The sequence below is a fragment of the Paramormyrops kingsleyae genome, chromosome 6 (genome assembly GCF_048594095.1).
Source record: "Paramormyrops kingsleyae isolate MSU_618 chromosome 6, PKINGS_0.4, whole genome shotgun sequence".
In the NCBI taxonomy this organism is placed as follows: domain Eukaryota; kingdom Metazoa; phylum Chordata; class Actinopteri; order Osteoglossiformes; family Mormyridae; genus Paramormyrops; species Paramormyrops kingsleyae.
Window position 1 is genome coordinate 12,421,901 of NC_132802.1, and position 21,886 is coordinate 12,443,786.

Below are 21,886 nucleotides of genomic sequence, written 5' to 3' on the forward strand. Positions count from 1 at the left end.
TTAAATACTTACTGTTTAAATGTCAGAAGTGACATGGTGCTCGTGTATTATGTTCACATCATATTTCAGATTTAAACAAAAAATAGGCTACGCATGACATCCACTTGGAATAGTACTGTGATGTAGAATTCAATAACAATACCACTGCTTTTAACGTGCACTGAACTGAAGGACACAAATTAATTTTAGTCACCTTCACGCGGTTTTGCTGCAAACAAATCGAGAGGTCACTTAGAGGCTACCTTTTCATTATTATGTATTTATTTATTCTTATTTCTTTGCAGTGTTCTAATGTCATACAGAGGTTCCGCGGAACGGCCGCCCCGAACAGCGGAGCGCCTGTTTGCGGCCGCCGGCGGCTCAGCCAATCGGTGCGTGGCGGGGGCGGGGCTATCCCCTCTCCTCGAGACTGCGGAGTGTTTCCAGTGTCAGTGTGAGAATAATCAATGAGAAGTCAGTCCTCCGTTCGCATCAACTTGCGCTGGATTTAAATAACCTTCACAGAGAACGTCAGAGGCGAGAAGAGGAGGGAAATTATTGCAAATTAATTGCAAATTAATTTCCCAAGGAGTGGAGGGGAAAACCAGCTCCGTAAACGCATCACTGTTGTGGAAAAGAAGCGTGGACTGGAAAAAAGGAGGAAAAAACAACAAGAAGGAAAACAGCACCAGAGCACGCAGGAAAGATGCACAATTCTGTCTGCTTCCTCATCTTATCGTGGGTGTTTGCGCTGCTCGTGTTTCCAGGTGAGGAAACTGCCTTTGCTTCTCTTCAAGGGTAGGGGAGCTGGGGGGGGGGGAGTTACTACGGAAAAGCATGCCTTGTACGCCGCAAGAAGTGCTGGCAGGATTTAGAGTCCTACACATTACAATACAGCCTTGTCACAGTACCATCAGTTAGCAGTATAGGGAGTTGGAAAAAATACATTGTTATTTGAAGAAAAGTAGAACAATGCTTTTCTTTCTACCCCTTTTCACTGACATCACTTACGCCAGTAATAAGTGAGGCGATCTATCTCGAAACCAATTTTATGTGCGTGTTTCCCAGCTCAGATAAAGAAAAAGTTGCTGTTGATCATTTAAAACGGGCAAAGAGATCATAAGTGACTACTAAGGCGGCAGAAAAAAAATAATTTAATGGAAATTTGTCTAGCTTGGGGGTGAGGTGTTATTATGCATTATATATACTGGACTGTGGTGGCAGTGATTTCTGAGTCTGCTGTGATAATTGCACTTATTGTTTTGACGATCATCAGGTGAGAGCAGAGGTGGAGGATGAGGGGGTTGTCATGAAAACGGCCAAATTAAGTCATTTTCATACAACAGATCTCTTGCCAGACGCCTAGTGCCTTGTGAATATTGATTGTTAAGCTTTTGCCTATTAAGCTCAGGAAACGCATCATAATCTAGTATTTTAGAGTGAGGTTGATTTTTCTTATTGATTCTGCCTCAAAGCAAGATATTGTGATTTAGCGTGCCTTTCAGATTTTCAGTTAAGCATGAGAAGTGGCAAAATCAAAATTTTAAAGATTTTTATGTCAAACATACAGAGTGTTATAAACAAATAGGAAGCCAGTTTAACTGTATTTGAAATTTGATTGTTAATGCTGAAACATTGTAAGGGAGCATTTTTAGGGAAAACAACACAGCTTCCTATTGAAATATCGCGCCATAAGCATGTAATCCTTTAACATTTAGACAAGAAATTTGCTGTGTTATGTGGGAGTACCAAAGCTTTGCATAAAACCTGTTGTCTGGTCTAATTATATCAGTGGGAGTTATTCATAATTGCAGTTACACAAAACCTATAATATCTTGCTCCCGGTAGTTTAATTTCTCCTCGCTTTAGCACAGGAGCCAGTCAAAATATCGTGCCCTTGTGTGTACCTGCACACACCCACACAAACACACTCTTCGAAGTCTAATAGAAAAATGTAGATCTAGTGGGAAACTGGCTTGTTTCACCCACCAGACCAAACAACTGGAAATAGATAAATAAAGTGCTGACAGGGTTCTGGAGTTTTAATATCCATTTTTGTTTAGTTGTTATTTTTCAGCCCAATTATGCTTTCAGTTTTGGGATGGGATTAAATAATACAACTGCCTTAATATTTTATACAAGCTGGAGATTTTTCTCATTATGCTACATGAATATATTCAAGAGATATTGTCTGCTATTTTAAGATTACTCCAAGACTATCAGGTATTATCAGAGTTGTTTCTTGATTTAATTGCTAACAAATAGCAGTAATTTCGTCTACTTGTCATTTAATTGCACCGCGTCAATATCAGCGATCAGTGAAATGACTGACGTGCAGACAGGCATTCAGAGTTTAGCTGTGTCTCCTGGCCTCACATTCGCTTGCTGCTTTCTCTTGATTTCACTCACCTGCTTACTTGACTTGCACAAATAATTTGTCATTGTTAATGGGAGAGGTCTAGCCCCTGCATTGCCTGTCAGGCAAATAAGCAGGGTACAAATATACTATATGGTCCTACTGGCACCTTGGAGTTTGCAATAGTCCCAATCTCCTTTGCTAGCCTTGAACAGCTTAGGGCAGTGTTTCTCAACCCAGTCCTCAGCGAACCCCAGGCAGTCCACGTTTTTGCTCCCTCCCAGCTCCCAGCCAATCAGGAACACCGAATAGCTGGTACAGGTGCGCTGGGAGCTGGGAGGGAGCAAAAACGTGGACTGGCTGGGGTTCGCTGAGGACTGGGTTGAGAAACACTGGCTTAGGGAATTCTCATAGTACATCTCCCACAATATGTGCAAAGTTGTAATGAAGATGGGATGTTTAGGCTTAGCTATGCCAATGGTTGGAAATGACTTTACTTCATATATTGTTACACTATGACAACTAAATGTCAGGCTATTTCATCGTAAGTGTGTATTATATGGTTTGAGGATGGGTGTGGGGTGGCCTATGGGATTGGACGATGGGTTGTTGTTGTCTACACTTTAGAACACCCTTAATGTCTTTGTTTATTTCCTCAAAAACCACTGCAGTGGTTATGATCTGTGCGGAATTTTCTGCAAGGCAAAATAACAAACAAATGCTATGTGTATCCATTTTACCAATCCCAAAATCCCATTTACTTATCACGGCCACCAATCTGGAGCTAAGTTGTCCCAAATACAAAGCATTTCCAAAGCTTGGTACTTTGATTTGATTACAATGATTTGTCCTGTGATTTAATATCTGCATCTCTTGAAAACTAACCAGCCCACAGTCTCAAGCTGTGAAAGTTTAGCTCACCATTAACACCACTGCAATTCTGTTGTCCGCATGAGATCAGCAACTCTCCCGCTCTGCCTTTCTCCAAACAGAGGGGTTTCGTGCCTCGAATTGATGTGACAATAAAATAAGTAATGCATTAGAGATCTTAGAATATGTTTCTGTTTCCATCTATAGCTCACAAATTGTTTAGGAAATAGACAAACTAGCATGCGCTCTAGTTTTTCTGTTAAGTCTCTCCTAGATAATTGCAATTCTCTGCCTTCTCTCACAACGATCAACATTATATTTGGAGATTGTCACAGATGGTTTTATTGGATCTAAAAAATAGAGCCCTGTAGGGACTCTGCAAGGCCACACACCACGTCTTTATTCCAAGTGTCTTGGGAATAAGATGGTCATAAGATTTTCTGCGTTTGACCTTCACCCGCCCCTTTTCCGTAAGTGCGGCCTGGCCTTAAGCCCGGAGCTTATCCCAGGAAGCACAGAGGCTCAATGCAGGGGGGCCCCAGGATGCTTTGCCAGCTCCTTGTAGGACACAGACTCACACACTGTGGACAATTTAGAGATTCACATCAACTACACTGTTTTTGGGCTGCGAGAGAAAATTGCAACACACTGACAACTCTGTTACTTATTTAATGTATATTTACGTTTTAATGACATGTAGCTACTTTGTGGAGTTAACAACAGTATATCCTTACATCCAGCATAATCACTCCTTGCACTTGTTTTGTGTATGCGTACAATAATGGCTGTAATCTCAACAAATCTGAGTGATTTGGCCATGCAGCATAAATAAATCAGAAATCTATCTACTTTATTAACTGACTGGAAAAACAGGCCACAATCAACACCATGAATAAAAAATGCATGGCAGTAATTGAAAATGGATGTTATCAATAAGGAGCGAGGTGACAGTAAACAGCATTACTGCAAATTGTTTCAAGATCTGAAATCTAGAAAATTCTTTTCCTCTCTGTGGTTGCTTACAGCACGTGGTACAGATGAACTTTAACTTTGAGATTGGAGATAAACTGTATTTGCTTCCACATCAAAGATCAACTCTGGCATTTTTGGTTGTGCTGATAGAATTAAGTCGTCTGCCTTGTCTAAGGTAAAAGGGAGACCTTTTAATAATATAAAATGGCTCTGAAACTTCCCAAGATGCATCACAGTCTGACATACGGAAGGTCCGTGGAGCAGAATGTACAATTCCAAACTCGCCCTTCTCATCTCTTTGTTTCTTCACCATGAAAGCGAAGAGAGAGGGATTTTCGTGATGCGACCGTAATGTCCAATACAGCGTGTCAGCCCTTAGCTTGCTGTAGTACGGGCGAACTTTCTTACTCATGGTCTGCTTCTCGGGGCTTCAGCTAACTGCTACAAATGCCTGATGGGCAGGTACTGTATGTCATCGCTCGTGACACTGATTGTGACTTTGAAATTCGTACTGTCACATACAGGCAAACACACAGACACAGACACAGATGCTTTGAAAAAATAGAAACTGTGAAAAGCCCCCCCCCCCCCCCCCTGACTTTGGTGACATTCTCTGGAGCTTCAATCTACAAATAAAATAATACAACCCCCCCCCCCCCCCCCCCCCACAAAACCCACTCCTCATGAAGCCCTTGAATGAATGATAATGGTTTGCATAGCGTTGACGTGAGTACAATTTCTGACCCCAGCTGAGTGCAGACACTTGATTTAGATAAAATGCATTTGGTTTTGGTGCAAAATATCGGAATGACACTGCTAAGAGAGTCTTAAAGCTAGGGATTCCTTTTATCACACAGCGTCATGCTTTTGTGTCCCTGTCTGTAAGGCCTTCGCTGGTAAAGTATGGTTATTACCATTAATAATACTCAAAAATACATCACAAGTATGATTATCTAACTGATAGCTAAAAATCTACATGGTCTGGCATTTATACAGCATATCTCACTGCGAAGTGCATCCTATTGCACATCATCATGTACACTTTGCCAAGTGACATGTACTTAAGTAAAACCACTCTTTATCTATCTACAGTATCTATCTATCTATCTATCCATCCATCCATCCATCCCATTCTTTATAGAATCCTCTAATTCATTCTCGTCTGTTTTTGCTCATATGTCTCATACTGTACATGCTACTCTGTTATGTCCCACTGTTCCGTAAAGAGGACAGTTAGGGCTTTAAGGTGACAGCATATCCTTGGCGATGTGACCTTGCCAACTTCCTCTTCCTGTCTAATCAAATTTTAATCTATACTAAAACACTTTTTTCCCCCCTGGTTCTCAAGAGGATATTATAATATTTGCATAACATCATAATTGTGTGAATGTTATGTATTTTAATGTAACTATAAGCTGTCTATGGCATAAATGAAAAGCGACATGCATTCAGATACTTCCAGTGCTTGTTTTGCACCTTAATGGGGGGGAACTGCTTTTACGCACTATTCATTTATGACGCCGTGTATTTTCTGATCTGCTGCGGGTTAAGTGCCAAGCAGGCCGGCTACGACAGCACTTGCCCTTGTGGGATTTAAACCAACAACCTTTTGGCCATGGGCCCGGTCCGCTCGCCGCCCTACTCCCATCTGTCCCGTGTGCCTCTTAGGCTGGCCAGCCCGAGTGCACGCCCAGCGAAAATGATCAATAATGACTGCAGGATTAAAGAATCGCCCCCCATTTAATGCCAAGCCGGATATGAATGCTTTCTTTTATGGCAGCTCTCTCACCCTGGGGCCATACAGAAATATACTCGCGCTCCGCTCCCTTGAAAGGAAACACTCCACGCAGAGGATTATGCTTTTCTTACTCTGATCCTGCCCTAACAAAAAAAAAAAAAAGCCAGACTATAATTAATGGAAAGTCTTGTTATAAGGTCAACTAAACATTCTCCTGTGACAGCTCCCAGTGTGTTATGTAGGACTTTAATGTGCTAATAGCAGTAAAATATATTAATTTCATACATGAAAAGGTAAAACGGAATGGATGCACTGTTGTTTTGCTATTTCATAAAGAACTGGAAAGAAATGGATTCACGGGAAAAAGTTTTGTCTGCAGAAAGTCCTATTTGGCGGAAGGTAACAGAGCCGTGTCTGGGAGCTGACATGCCGGGGTTCTGTGGCGGAGGTTGCAGGGCACATCACGCCATGACGATGCCCCGCGAAGCTCCCAGAGGGCACGCAGGTCTCCGTGGGGGCTCCTCGTGTTCTGTTGGCGCTCGTGCCCTTTTGATTGTTCTCTTTTTGGCCCCCCCTCGCGGGGGCCCCCCTCTTCTCATCTCTCTGTACAGTGATTATCAGGAGTTTACGCTCTTGGTTCTGTCAATCCGGTTTATTATTAACGGAAGCATCCGTCCGTCCATCCGTCCATCCATCCATCCATTCCTCAATCCATCCATCTATCTATCTGTCTGTCTGTCTGTCTGTCTGTCTGTCCATCATTAAAGGGATTAAATTATGCCTAAATATTTAAAATCAGCTACCATACAGCAATATGGTTTGGTATTAACATTTCCTGGAACTTGTCCATAAAATTAATCAAATGAAATGTATCCATCCACTTTCAGTAGTGTTTACAGTGTTGTATACTTTTCTATGGGCTCCCCAATCTATACAGCATATTAGTTTCTTCTTCTGCTTCAAACATAAGCATGCATTTCTTGTGGGACTCTTGGCAGAAGAACCCACCTGTAACAGCTGTAAATTTAAGGTTGCTACCATTGTGGTGTACAGCCTAGATGTCCAGTTCTGAAAAGATTTTATTTTGCTTTTCATTATAATTTATAAACATGGCTCTCTGTTACACTAAAATGTAAGCTGAGCATAATTCGAAGATTACTCCATCAGTGCTGCACATAGAGGTTGATTAGTTGCCCATTCGCAAGGGGCTTGCCCTTAACTGTGGCTCGTCGAATCAAAAGTTACTGCATTCACAGCACTGACAAATCACAACACTTTAACCCTTATGGGCCAAACACCCAACCAAGGATACATATAAAGGCAAAATCATGGCAAAGCAGGAAATATATCTAGCAGCAACACTTTGTTTCCTTATTATTCATTTATTTGTTGCAGGAAAAACAGTTACTTTGATAAAAGCAAGGCCAAGATGACATTATAATCCTCAAACGATTGCGCTAATTACAGAAATCCCAACGGTACTTGTAGGGAAGTCATTTATTACCACCGCTCGCCATCTTTAACCTGCACGTCTACTTTACATGCTGTATCCATTTGTTCTACTCTTCATGCAGCGCAAATCATTAATTCTTCAAAGCTAACATCGTGCTGCATTTATCTACATAATGTATTTCCTGTTAAGTTAGGATGTTTCCTCTTTCTTTCTGGGCTTAGTGACACGGACATGGCTAAAAACGGCATCCTGATATTTTAGTGGGTGTAGCAACAGTAGATGTCGCAGTAAGGACTGTCGCACATGCATGCGGGGGGGCGTTGGGGGTTTTGGGTACCTTTCAGAGCATCATTAAGAATGCAGTGATGAACAATCATGAAAAAAATTACTTAAAAATAATTTTATGTAAACCATTAAAACTTTATTAATAAAATCCTGTTTATGTCCTTTTTTTATAGACACATGGACATGACTTTACGCCCCCCTGCCCCCCCATTCAGATGTGTTCTGCAGTCCTTCAGTCTCAGCAATGCAAATGGCAGCCTAAGCCCTTAAACAATAACACCACATCGTTCTGTATGCTTCGAAAATATATTTTGTTTTCTCGTTACTTTACTTAAACACGAATTGAAAAGACGCACGTTGAATCCACATCCGTTATCCCACAGCGAAGGCACCTACGCCACCTACAGGTATCCACTGTATTTCGAGTTATTGCCTCCTACTGAGAGCGCAAAATGTGGAACAAATATTAACATGGCTGCATCATCATAACATTTATTGCATGGAAAAGGTCATTGCTCCTATTAGCGATGTGATTAAACACTCCAAAGATCAGTTTGGAAACACAGGTAAAGTCTGATGTGAGAGGCATTTGTGTAAAGGAAATTTTGTACCTCTTCCTGAGACTTGAAATGTCCTTGAAATGGTGTACAGAGATGTATCACGCTCTTTGCAGTTACGCCTAATTTAATGGAAATGTTTAATATTAAAATAGGAAATTCTCGCTGGGCCTGGTCAGCAGAAGATCAAGCCTGGAGTGGTCCTTTATGCGCCACATTTCTTGAGTACAAACACTAACGGCATTCAGGCAGTATTAACATAATAAACGGCAGATGCTTCTTGTTCGGCTGGGATCAGGGGCTTATTTTATTTCGTGACAGTTACAGTGCTTTGAAAGTGCTCGAGTACAATGACAATAAAGAGTTGAAAATTTTTCACACGCAGCCCTGTGCCGTCAGGTGCTTCTGGCTGTACGACGCTGCATCTCGATGTTCATCCGGACAATGGGTGTGAGCGATAAACCTTGACTATGCAGAAAGGCACGCGCTGAATCGCATCTCATGCGCTTCCCGTCTCTGCTATTCAATCAGCTGTCGGTCGATACGGCATTTCAGCTGCATGCCGGCTACTGGATCACTGTGTTGCGTTTTGTCCTGACCTTGGTGTGTTTTTTATTTGTTAGCTCGCTCCTTAAGGGCGGGAAAGGCGGTGTGACGTGCTGTCCCACGGCCCGGGTGGGTTTGCTGTTCTGGGGCCCCAGTAAAAAGGTCACTCCCCTTCTCTCCCTCCTTGCTATCACAGACTGAATAGATAGTGAGTAGAAGGCCATTGCTTGCTAGTTGATTAGCTTCCTCAGAATGCATATATTTAGAGAAATGATTGTTTGTGGATAACAGCCCCCCCCCCCCCCTCCAACCGTAGGGGTCACACACAAATGTATGATTTGAGTGGTGGAACATGATGTTTCCGCTGCTGAATTGTGCCCGGACATGGTGTTGTATACCCCAAGGCCCGCCATCATTAAATCAGCAAGTCAGTGCTGACTCAGCTACTCGTTTTGGACCGTGAAATTTCAATCAGTACATCAATACTATTACTTTGTGGTTTCGTGATATTACTAAACTGTTAATTACATGAAGCGGACACTTTTGTCCAAAGCGAGGTACCAATGATGATCCGAGAACAGGGGTTAGCTGGTATCCCAGCAGCATTTGAAGTTGAGCTCAACTCTGCCAGCCATGGGATTTGAACCAGCAACCTTCTGGTCACAGAGCCCTAATCCACAAAGCCACACACACCATCACAGTACTCCAGCAGTGTGAATGGAGGACTGGAGTGATATCATAAGGCCTAGAGTCAGAAAAGAAGGGAGGTCCAAACAAGCTTTGATTAACCAAAATTATTTATTTATCATTAATCATTTATAATTATTACAAAAGTTAAAGTGAAACCATATTACAACTCATTGAGGCACAAGCCACCATATAAAAATTTTGTATCTTGTGTAGCAGTTTATGCTATTGCCTGGCTTTCGAGAAGAACCTACTATCTCTGCCTGTTTGTTTAGTCATGTGGTATTCTGGGGCCATGGGTGCAGCGGAAGGCTTTTCCCTGGACCTCTCTGCTCAGCCGCAAGCTAAGCAGGAAGTGCCTCGCTCCGGGCTCTGCGTCAGCACTTCGTTATGGATCTGCATGATGCTTTTGCAGTGCAGCCCGAGAGACGCTGGCTTTTCTGAAGTGAATCTGTGTTAATTCATCGGTAAATGGCAGAGGCTCTTCTCCGTCGTCACAACGAAAAAGCGAGCTGGAGGAGGTCTGAGGTGCTGGGAAAAAATGACAGCGCAGGTCGCAGCCCTGGCCGAAACGCAAACTGCTCTGTGTGGGGGCGGAAGAGGGAGGTGGAGATGTGCAGCTGGCGTGCTGACAGCAGGCTTATGTTTCCGGGGGCAAACGGAGGAAGCGAGCGCTGGGTTTTCACTGCACGCTGGCTTCTGAAGGGGCGCCGACTTAGCAAACCGGTTTCACTTGGATTCACACGGGGTAGGCCAGAGATGTAGCTTGCCTACAGTGCCACAAGGGCTTTGACTGGTTCTGTGACGAGGCCTTGACCACTCCAGTCTAATCTGAGCCTGTCACCCTGTCTGGATCCCATTTAGATTCTTGAATGATATGTGGTTTTGGCCCATTTTGCAAAGAGACGGAAGTGGGTTATAGAATAAAACGCAGTCTTTGTATTACATTTTAATTATCATTTTTTAAGTATAATTATTGCATTTGTTTGTATACATTTACACAGAAGACTTTAAAAACCAATAAGGACAAATGATTTTCCCATTTCCTATAAAAAACTTCTACACAAATTAGAAGCATAAGAATGCATCGAATTATATTTTATTTATTGTTTGTCTTTTGAGAAAATGTTTGTATTAATCCTGAAAATGCGTGGTACAGTGGTCAGTTCTGTTGCGTCACACCTCCAAATCTCCATGTTGGCTGTAACATGCCTAAATGAATTTGTGTGCGTGTGTGTGTGTGCGCGCACCCTGTGATGGGTTGGTGACCCATCCTGGGTTATTCCCTGCCTTCTAGGATATTCTCTAGATCTCTGCGACCATGTATAGGATGGATGGAATTTAGTCTGTTTGTTTTGTCTGTTTCTTCTGATTCAGAAGCGCATTGGGTGCAGTAATACATAAAAAAGAAGGCAAAACACTTTTAAAAATGAAGGTCTGATTAAAGATTAAAATATCACAGACCTATGAGGTTATGTAGGGAGCAGTTCATTACTTCAACATCAGCAAGAAATTGACGTTTGATGTACAGTCTGATGCAGGGGCAATTCTAGGAATTTTTAAGGTGGGAGACATAAGAGGGGTAAACCTTATTATGTGTTTTGAATTGGAGAGTGACAGGCTAGGGGGCCAATCAGCTTTCAGCTGGGGCCAGCGTGCCTGTGGTCCTGCCCCTGGATTGATGTATGATAATATTCCATAACTCACAACCAGCCCTAACTGGTGTTTCCTACTTGCTGGGTGATGTGCTTCTAGCAGCTCTATGTTTCACTATCCAAAGCCACTGACCGTGACAGAGAAAAATGGTAAACTTTCTAAAGAGATGCTGAAAAAACGGCATCAAATCATTAACAGCACCTAACATTCAAACTATGTGGTGTTCTTGGCTGGAAAGCAATCACTGCCTCTCAGAATCCTACAGTTCAGTTATGGTTGTCTATTTCACAGGTATCATCCGTAGTCTTCTACGTTCATGACACTGAGGGAGACACCAAATTTATTATCTGGTGCTTCTTTAACAGAAAACATTAAGTCGCCTCTCAGATGCAGCCTTAATCACCCAGAATCCCCCCGCGGCTCTGATCCCTGTCCGTGCAAAGGCTCCCGGCCTCGATGTCATGCCGCGCTTTCCACTCTGTGGCGCAGGGGGCCGTGAAGACGCCGTCCTGGAAGGCTCCCAAAATGCCGTGCGGCAGATGGTCCGGGGAAAACTCGAACGGCGAGGCCGGTTTTCCGGAAAACCGTACGGTACGGCCCCTGCAAGGCCATCTCAACCAAGCGATGTCATCCTGCTTTCTCAGCTTGAATTAATAGAACCATTAGTCAAGATGACAAGCGCGCAGGCTAAGTCATACTTACAGGTTGTTGTGTTTTTTTTTTTCTTTTCTTTTTTGTTCATTTCCTGGAGGGATTACGGGGACTGCAAGCACTAATAATCAGATCTAATCACCACTGGCACTGTCCTTATTTTCATGTCTGTCTTGTAACAAACTTCCCTTGTGAATTCAAGTGCTGAATAAACATACAGTAGCCAATGGCTTTTTAACGGGGAAAAAAAACACATCTCTTTCAGAGTTAAAGCAAAGCTGTTTTCTGTCTAATACAATGAACAATGCAGTTAGCCTTCAATTCATGTTTTCTTGTATCCGCCAGCATAATAATAAACAGCATAATATTTTGGTGCAGGACGTTTCTTTTTTCTTTTTTTTTTTTAGCCAAAATGAGCACAAGAAGTCCATAGTGTTGCGCCACATTGAGACTGGACCCGACCCGACCCGCCATGCATGAACAGAAAGTTTCGTATCAGCCAGCAGGCAGCTATGGGCAGGGGGGCATCTATGGAAACAAACCAGCGTTTGTGAAGATTTGGATGGGAGGCTTGAGCACAGGCTTGTGTGCCCATGGAGCTCCCCTGTACTCTAACTTTGCCGAAAAAGCGCAGCGTTTTATCCGTTAAATAGATCTGTGCCCATCGGCCCCCACGTAGGCACCCCTGTTGGTCCTGCCTGTTTGACATTAGTACAGATCTGCTGAAGTGGATCTCAACTGGGGAGGGGGCATGGTTTTTCAATGCAGCTGTTTGTTTATTTGTTTTTAAACCATACACTCTGCAAACCACTGCAATCCAGTGACCTACTGCATCACAGTTATGCAACAAGTTTTATCTTACTTTTATTACTTTTACTAAGTTATTTGTTAATTTGGCTTTAATTTATTCTTAACTTGACTTACTGCAGGAAGCTCAGAGAAACTCATTTCATGCCAGTATCTCCTTCTGTATGCTGTTCTGTTGTGCATTTCATGGATACATTTTGATTCGATTTGAAGGTTTGATTCGATCCGATTCTTGTCGTGTGTGATCAAAAGGCCTGCCCGCTCTGTGTCCACCTCAACATCGCAGGAGATCAGCCGGTCTATGTTCTATGGCTGTGGCATGACGAGAGGCTGTTCCGCATCCAGAAGCCATTACAGAAAGCTCTGGAATGCATGTTCCGTAAGCAGCTACCGGTGCCATGCCGAGAAAGCCGTGGGGTGCGGAACGCGTCCAGGGTAATCCTTCTGCGTGTGACTGAAACCCTGTTTTATACAGCGAAAGCCTCCCGTTCCAGGATGAGTTGGCTGTAGTGTCCCTGTGCAGCGGATCCCAAGTATATGAATGTGTCCATCAAGGTTGTGGTTTCTGATCTTATGGATTTGTGTGCCACGAGGCATGAAAGCACCCACACTCCTTCACGGGTTATCTTAACAAGAATCAGAAGCAAAGAGAAGTGGGTGCGAGAACAGGGGGGGTAGAGATGCCGGGGAATGTGTGCGTTGTCGTCCTGTTTGAAGACGGCCTGTCTTGCTGTTGGGGCCTGGAGCTGGGGCAGCAGTGACTGAGCTGGCAGTTAGACAGCAGGGCTGGACACAGCTTGGAGATGAAACCACTGGTCCCATGGTTACAGTCCCAGTAGGAGAAACCAATCAGTGGGCCAGCAGGCGCATGGCAAACACACACACACACATACACACACACACACGCACGCTACGACGTCACTGAGGCATTATCGACCCAGCGGCGCGGGCGGCGAGGTGACACAGCTGGTTCTCAGGAAGCCGCCCGACGGGGTGCGAGTCGGAAGCTTCTGCGGACGCCGCGGGATATCAGCGCAGCTATTAAGGAGCGACGGACACGGCGGAAAATGGTTATGTGTGGCGGACGTCTGGAAGTTTAGGCACACTTGCACTGCGAAGATCTGCATATCCCCGATCGATGCTTCCGTGAGGTTGCGGTGAAAGCCAGGGGTAGCTAACGCGCGCGTGTCAGTTTACAGGGCATCTGCATAAGCCTCATCGGGCAGAGGAGAAACGGGAGGGGGCCAGCCAATCAGCCGCCTCCGCTGGAGGCTGCCATGGCGACACCTTTACGGACGACGTGACGTAACTATACAGCTGCTCGATTAGCCCGTCAGTCAAATGCTGTGCCATTTACGAAAGTTCCTGTTACCCGTGTAGCTTCTCGGCTTCAAGCCTGCCCAAAATATTGACTCCCCCCCATCCCCCCAAGAGGCACACTGTACTGACAGACAGAGCTAAATTCAAAATGAGACTATGCAGGGAGGTTCCTCTCAGTGACACAGCTCAAAAACACGGTCTTCTCTGAAAGCAGCTTCGCCCTCGATGTTGCAAAGTCGGTCACAACGCCTACTAGAGTAGGGGAGCTGAAATATATATGTCCTGACACTTTGATAAAAGCCAGTTGGTTGATGTTAGCCTCTAGGTTTAATGGATGCATGGAGTTTCCTCTTAATGTTTAACATTATAGCTATATACCTATATGGCAGAAAATTGAAGCTAGGTCAAAATAATTTTCTACCTTTCACCTGAAACACAAAGCTCAGTTCGAATTTCACATTAACTTGTTAGCTGTGCCTCTTTTAAATTCTTTGCCCCCCACACACACAGTATTTCCTGTCTGCGTCGGCAGATGGTCACCACTATGCTGATCTCGGATCAGAGGAGTCACAGAATCTGAACAGCCTCAAGCTAAAGGGATGAGTTCAAATTCTCTTAACACAAAGGAAGGGGTGGACCAGTTTCTCTCTACGGAACACCTGCAGAATACCTATATTAAAGTAGGCCGTGGAGCAGAACCTGAGACACATAAATACATTTGCTTAAGGCGGAAAATTAATTCTGTGAATTCTGTGGAGCTACTTCAAAAGTCATTAAGGCTCACAGGAAGTTTTAATAGTAAAAGTAAAGAATATCGATTCATCAGTTCATGAATTGCATTAAAGTCTTCAGGCCTCCTGTGACCCTGGACAAGATAAGTGGTCAGAGGATGGATTGATGATTGGATGAATTACATTAATAATAACATGTTCAAGTGGTTGTAAATAGCTAATCTCAACAAACCTGGAACAATTAAGTAAGTAAAATATTGACACATATCAGAAGGGGACTAATAAACCGTAAGTGATTTAGAAAATGCATCCTTTTCTTTTTGTTTAGTAGAAATGGGCTTCATATTTATAAAAACCTTTCTCTTGTGGTCTTTAATAGATATATTATCTCAGCCTTTCAGAATTTCTCAGTCAAGCTCAGTTATATAACGATACATGTGAACCGCATGAAGAGCAGGTAAGGCCTGGCCTATTTTTCCAACAGGATGTGAGTGTGTGTGCGTGTGTGTGTGTGTGTGTGTGTGTGTGTGTGTTTCTCGCTGGGCAAATGCACTCTGGACCCTGTTTTGGGGCAGAATGCTGGCTCACAGGGGAAGGGGCCTCATGCTTAAGGGCTTGAGGTCAGACCCGGGCACTGCTGGTCAACGTCCTTGGAGACCCGGCTGTTTGTGACTTGCGGCAAGGTACTTATTTGGAATAGTTCTGCCAGCTTTATAAATACATTCATAAAAATACATACATAAATACAGGATTTGCAGCCTGTGCAATTTGCTCTACGTAGAAGAGTTGCAATTGCATAGAAAAATATTAAAAATCCATTTATCCACCAGTTCCCCATGCTGCTTAGTTAGTACTGAGTAGTGGTGAACAACAGTATTCTTCTTATTTTTAATGATGATAATAATAATAATAATGATGATGATGATGATGATGATGATAACAAAGATGAAGTCAGTTGGAGTGTGTTAGTACTTTTGAGAAGCTCCTGCAGAGTTCAGTCCAGTGTTCATGTTGCCATGCAGAGTGTGTTGAGATGCCTATAAAATGTCTCAGGATGACGAGATGTGTAGTGTCAGATAAACTCCCATTGGGTAGCGAAGCTACTTCTGTCGGCAGTCGCTGATGGCTTTCTGTACCCACCCCCTCCCCAATTTCCCTTAAAACTTCACGCGCCACAAAGGCGCAGTGCCGCTTTAAGTTTGCCACTTCACATTAAAGGCTGGTAGGAAAGCAGAGAGACTCCTTTCCACCAAAAAAAAAGGAATATATATATATATATCTGTCGCCTTCTTGTTCGTGAGCAATAACTAATTTGCTGCAAGATGAAGAGCATGTAAGAAATATATATATAATATATTTTTTGGGACAAACATGAATTGACTCAGCAGTGAGGATGCTGTGAAACTTCTAAAAATACGTTACCTGAGAGGAGCGTGTCAACAGAGCATTGGAGGAAATCGCGGCTGAATACACACTGTTTCATATCTTCCTTCGGATAGACGCAGGTCTGTAGGACGAGCTGCTTTCACTGGCACTTGAATAATATGACACAGCCGTGAACCTCTGCCCTCTCTGACCTCAGCACAGCTCCCCCACATATCCTCGTGACAAGAAGCGAAAGGCGGAGACAGTGATGTTTCACCTGGCCTCTGAGATATTTCTTCATGCGCGCCATGTAGGAGATACACATTGCTAAGTGTGGGGAATGCTAGCGATAGGCTAGCACAGTGGCCTCACACCTTGAGGGTTTGAGGTTCGAATCCCATCCGGTGTGTGTATGTCTTCTCACTGTTTCTGCCAGATACAATGGTTTCTTCACCATGGTCCAGAAACTGGTGTCTCTATGTTGAAGTGTGAATACGTGCCCCATGGATGAACTGGCATCCCATTCAGGATGTTCTCTGCATTGAGCTGCTGCTTCCCAGGATAGGGTCTAGGCTCACCGCCAGCTCTCGCTCGGATTGTGGAAGAGCGGTGATGGAACACGAACAGATGAAGGTCAAGAGAAGACGATCATGTTGATCTTATTCCTGAGATTCTTCGAATGGAGATAATCTAAGTCCTCTTGAAGTTTCCATAGTGATGTCTTTTTTTAAAACCCGATAAAACTCTCCCTGAGAATTTTCCAGCAGACTGCGGGATTGGCATCGCAGCCATGATGTCCACTGCCTCATGCACTGTGCTTCCTGGGATGATATCCAGGCTCAGTGTGACCCCTGTACTGGATATGGATGGATGGACTCCGCAAGAAGACTACCTAATTTGACATCCGTCTCATTTCGCTGACGCACAGGGGGAAATGTGTTCAGGCTCCGTTAACGCATGCTTCCCTGCGTCTAAATCGGCGCAGGCCTTTCTTCAGGATGCGGTGGGTTACATACGACGTGTCCAAGATGGGTCGGGGGGAGGCGGCCTGTGCAAAAGCACAGAAGGCCTGCTCAGTAGCGGCGGAATTTATCGAGGTGCTGCTTGTGATGGAGGAATCTGTGGATGCTGTGACAGCTACAGTAATAGTTAAACCAAAGAGCAGCGGGTGTTTCAGTGTTCCACTGAAAAATGAACAGAGTGAACAAAAAGGTAAATAGCTGGAGGCCTGCTCTTCAAGGCCTGACTGATATGCACTCTGTGGCCATTTTATTAGGTGCGTCACGTATCGAGACCAGAGTTTGCGTCAGTTTCATAGGTGTGGAGCTTCCTCCAGGTCCTCCGGTGAATGTGTTTGTGTGCCCTGATCTATAGCCCCCCCCCCCACTACCCTGCAAAGCACACGCTGGTACAGGAAATGGAGAGATGGATGGACAGATGTCATATCGATCAAAACAGACAATCATGTGGCCACAAATGAACACATATAGGGTCAAGAGATTCAATCACTGTCTAAATAAGCATCGGAACACCTAAGACACGTAGTATAATTGTAGGAGCCAGACATGGTGGTTACGGCATCTAAGAAACGGCCGTCCTCCTGGGATTTCCACGTGATGCGGGGTGTAGACTTTACTGAAAAAGGTGCAATAAACAAGCAAGAATAAAAAAAAAAAACCTTCCGTCAGAGTTACTGTATGTTGCTGGAGACACCTTGTTAATGAGGGAGGTCAGAGGGTGAATTGTCTGACTCGTTAAAGCTAACAGGAAGGCCACAAGTGCAGAAATAACAACTCTGCTGCAGTGTAGAAAAGCTTCTCTGAACACACAGCGTTTCAGTCTTTGAATTGGTTCTGGACTTGAGATACTGGTCCTTCCTGGTACTATGTCAGAGTATCTAATAAAGTGGCCACTGAGTGTATATTCAATAATGTTTCCTTGAAATGTACTTTTGGTTTCCCAGCTATCCCATAAGGATACATCAGATTACTTCTACATGGATTTGAAATTGAATTATTCTAAAACTGTACAACCACTCAATTAAATTACCACTGGTATTGAGCATAATGTAGTCAAACCAGCGAAACACAAATTGAGCAGGCTAAGGTACTGCCACAACCTGTTTACAGTCCAACCCCATTAAAAGTAATTGCAAATCAAACTGTTTTAAGAACGATTTTTAGATGAGAGAGAGGAACACAGTCGAGAAAGGTTTGTTAGAGGATTGCAACATAACAAGGCGCTTGAGCTTTACCTTTGGTCACCTTATGTGCCAGGCTTGGAGAAAGATGGATTAAGATCGATCATCAATCAGGACAGGGCTGGAAAGAGACACAGAGTAACGAGGGAGAGGAATAACAAAAGCACGGCTTGAAAGATGAAGGCGCGGCGCGCGGATCACCGCGGGCATCGAGTCTCGACAGCTGCTCATAGTGTCACCGCCGTCCCAGCTACTGCATTACACCTCAATTTGCCTAATTACTGTAAGGCTAGCAATTAACTTGATTTACCTTCCGAACACCGTAACGAAGCATTAATGACCATTTTTTTGGGTGTTGTGTGGCAACAATAAAGTGTGTTCAAATACATAGCGCATATTTACTAAAACTCAATAGGTTTAGTTAAACTGCGATGAATAAATAGTGTAAACACAGTGTGTAATGCCGTCTGTATATTCCACATCACATCTCGTTTATATTATGTATGTAGGGGAATGACATCACTGCCTGCTTGACAAACAAGATGCCATTTTATGCATGTAAACTGATCGAAAGCAGGGCTGCTAGAAATTCTGTATTCAAACACCTACATTAATACTGAACAATAGAAAATTCACCCATTATATAACTTATAGAATTTAAATTTGTGAATATCAGATCTTATGTCTGCATTCACTTCTTTTCGCTGAGGCATAAAAGTCAGAAAATCAATGAAGCCATCAGAGTTGACTGTTAATTATCACTAAAGTCGTGGTTTTTGCATTCTTTTTGTTATTCATTTACAGTTGCTGCTGTCACAAACTTTATGACAAATTTAATTCCAAGTGTTAAAATCCACACCAATATAACTAGATTAGTTAGCTACAATTTTTGCTCTGCGATGTCTTGTCTTTGTGTCTGTTTTGCACTTTATGCGGCACAGTGTGTAGCATATTGTCTAGTAACTGTGTAAATGTAGTACTTGAAGTATATTGTCTAGTCAATGTGTTAATGTTAGTATGTTGTAGTATATTGTTTAATAAATGTGTAAATGTAGCGGCATCGGGCTTAGGAAGGTGATATTTCATCCTAGATGTATACATTTATATTGACGGGCTGACAAAAAAGATCTCTCAAACCTTAAATCTCTTGAATCTTGAATAAAAATAAAACCAGGGGCTCTGTTATCCACTGGAAGATCTAACGTGGGGAATTATGAACAAAAGCTGCCCACACAGGATTGGATCACAGGATCCTGGAGGCAGGGGGCAGGAGACACTCTCGGACGGGATGCCAGTCCTTCGCAGAACACAAACAGAAGCGCTAGGGACAGTGTCTGAACACCAGTCCGCCTACCCTGCATGCCTCAGGGCTGTGGGAGGGAACCAGGCACCTGGAAGCAGCCTGACCACAACAGTGCCTCCACAATCACATGAAATTAGTGTTTCCTCTCTTAATTGGTTACACTTTTCACTTTTCTCTAGGATACAACAGGAAAACGTTTTGCTGTTTAAGGTTGTGCTCTTAATTTCTATAGGATGCCCACAGTCCAAAAGCATGCCATGGTAAACTGCAGTTCCCAAAATGTGCCTCCCCCGACCCTGACAAGGACAAGCAGGCACAGAAAATGGATGGATGGATGGATCTCTATTTTAACCACCAATAAATAAATACGCCTGCAAACATAAGCTGCACAAGAGTAAAACATTGTTTAATGGAGCTTCTGTGCATTTATTCTAAATTTTATCTTTATTGGATTTGTTTTATAGCTAAGCCATAAAACGAATAATAAAACGCAATGGAATCCAAGGTTAATTAGATCTCGCCGACTGCTTTTGTTTAAAGCTGCTGGGAAAGTAAGAGCTGCCTGACGTGTTTTAATGGCGTTTTCCTGCAGTATTATATCACGACAATGTGGGGCTCAGCGAACGGAGCTGCCGTTTGGGCCCGGAGAGAGTCCTCAAAGCAAGAGAGGTTAAACTGCCACGCTTAGGCGCAGTATCTGCCCAAGCTTCCAGGAATGATCTGGGAGGATTTTCCTTCCCGCTCATTGTGTGATCAGTAATCGCATATACGTCGGTAGTGATTTACACCGGCTGTCCCTGAAAGAAATGAGAAAAATTTCCTCAGTAATACAGTGAAGTCTTGAAAGCATAATGTGGGTGTTTAAATGGAGAAACTTCCGTGGTATTTCCTTGGCATTTAACGTGTCAGCTCAAGTAGCCTCCAGAATTACAGCAACACAATTTTTTATTTAGTCTTGTACACAACAAATAGATATATCCATATTTTACACATGATAATTATTGTTTCCATAGCTGTTCAAAATTATTATTGCAACCCCTGCAGTTTCAAGAAGGTTTAAACAAGGTCTTGTTTATTGATAAGTTCTGTATGAAGCATTGTAACAAAGCAAATAACCTTGTAACTAGATCCAATGGTTTAACGAGGTCTCCTTAACACTTTTCTGTAGCACGTTTGTGATTTGTGAAGTTTAACATTGTGATTCTTGTTTACAGTAATACCTTCCAGCAAAAAAAATATTTCTTTGAGCCTGCACCAAGTTAGATGTTCTGTTAATTGTGTGTACGTCTGTAGTTCCTTTTTCAGAAACACAATGAGGTTCAGTGACCATGTAGACAAACACCTACAGGAATACTTAGATATGAGGCAACAAGAGATTTTACATTTTATGCAGCACATGCTTTTATCCAAAGTAAAGTTTTAGGATGTGAAAGTGGGGTCAGGCAGTCACTGGAGCCATTGGGGGTTAAAGGCCTTGCTCAAGGGCCGGACTGTGAAACCGCTCTGCCAAACCTGGGTTTTGAACCGGCGACCTTCCAGTCACAGGCTTCGCATCCCAACATACTGCCCCTCGAACTAAGACATGTGTGTTTTTAGCTATACTGTAGGTCCCTGGGTTAAAAATGTCCAACTTACAGACAACTCGTACTTATGAACTGACTGCCATAAAGAAAAAGTTGCGTTAAATACGATGGTTTATGATAATGAAGGGACACATTACTTTTTGACGCTTATGAAAACATTGTTCGGCTTCTGGCATTAGTTGGCTTGAAGTAGAGTACAGTACCGTACCATTTGTAGTTACTTTTATTATTGCTGTATTATTATTAATATTATTGTTGTTGTTGTGGTTACGTGCTGCATTACTGTTGTTCCTACTTACTGTCAAATTCGACTTAAAGACAGACTTAGGGAACAAATCTCGTTCGTAACCTGGGGACTGCTTATACTATGTGTATTTAGGCATGACACTATATTGTAAGATAGAACGATGACTCAGTGGATAGCAGTATTACCTTGCATCTCCAGTGTCTTGTACTATCTTCACACTCCCGGGCTGTGTGTGTGTGTGTGTGTGTGTGTGTGTGGAATTTGCATGTTCTCCCTGTGTTTGCGTGGTTTTCCTCTGGATACTCTGGTTTCCTCCCACAGCCCAGAAACATACGATTAGGTGAATCGGTGCCCAGTGATTCCTGAGATAAGCTCCAGGCTCACTGTCACCCTGCACTGGTTAAGCGAAACGAAAAAACGGGTGCATGAACTGAACTTAATGTGTTATGTTGCAGTATATTTATTTCATTTAGCTCTTATAACCAGTTTATTATATATGTGTCCTGTAATCACAGCCTAAAGGATTTTCCCAGGATCCTCTGGGAGAATCCATAAAATAAATAAAGATCCTAGCCGAGTG

General features: G+C 43.2%; 1 protein-coding gene across 1 annotated transcript in view; it reads left to right on the plus strand.

Moving 5' to 3' along the window:
* The first annotated feature begins 419 nt into the window (after nucleotides 1-419).
* opcml (opioid binding protein/cell adhesion molecule-like) overlaps nucleotides 420-21,886 on the plus strand; it is a 269,242-nt gene continuing 247,775 nt past the window's right edge. Inside the window, exon 1 of the mRNA XM_023835141.2 lies at nucleotides 420-746. Coding sequence (XP_023690909.1) covers nucleotides 686-746 — 61 coding nt within the window. The 5' untranslated portion in view covers nucleotides 420-685. The remainder of the gene's footprint in view (nucleotides 747-21,886) is intronic.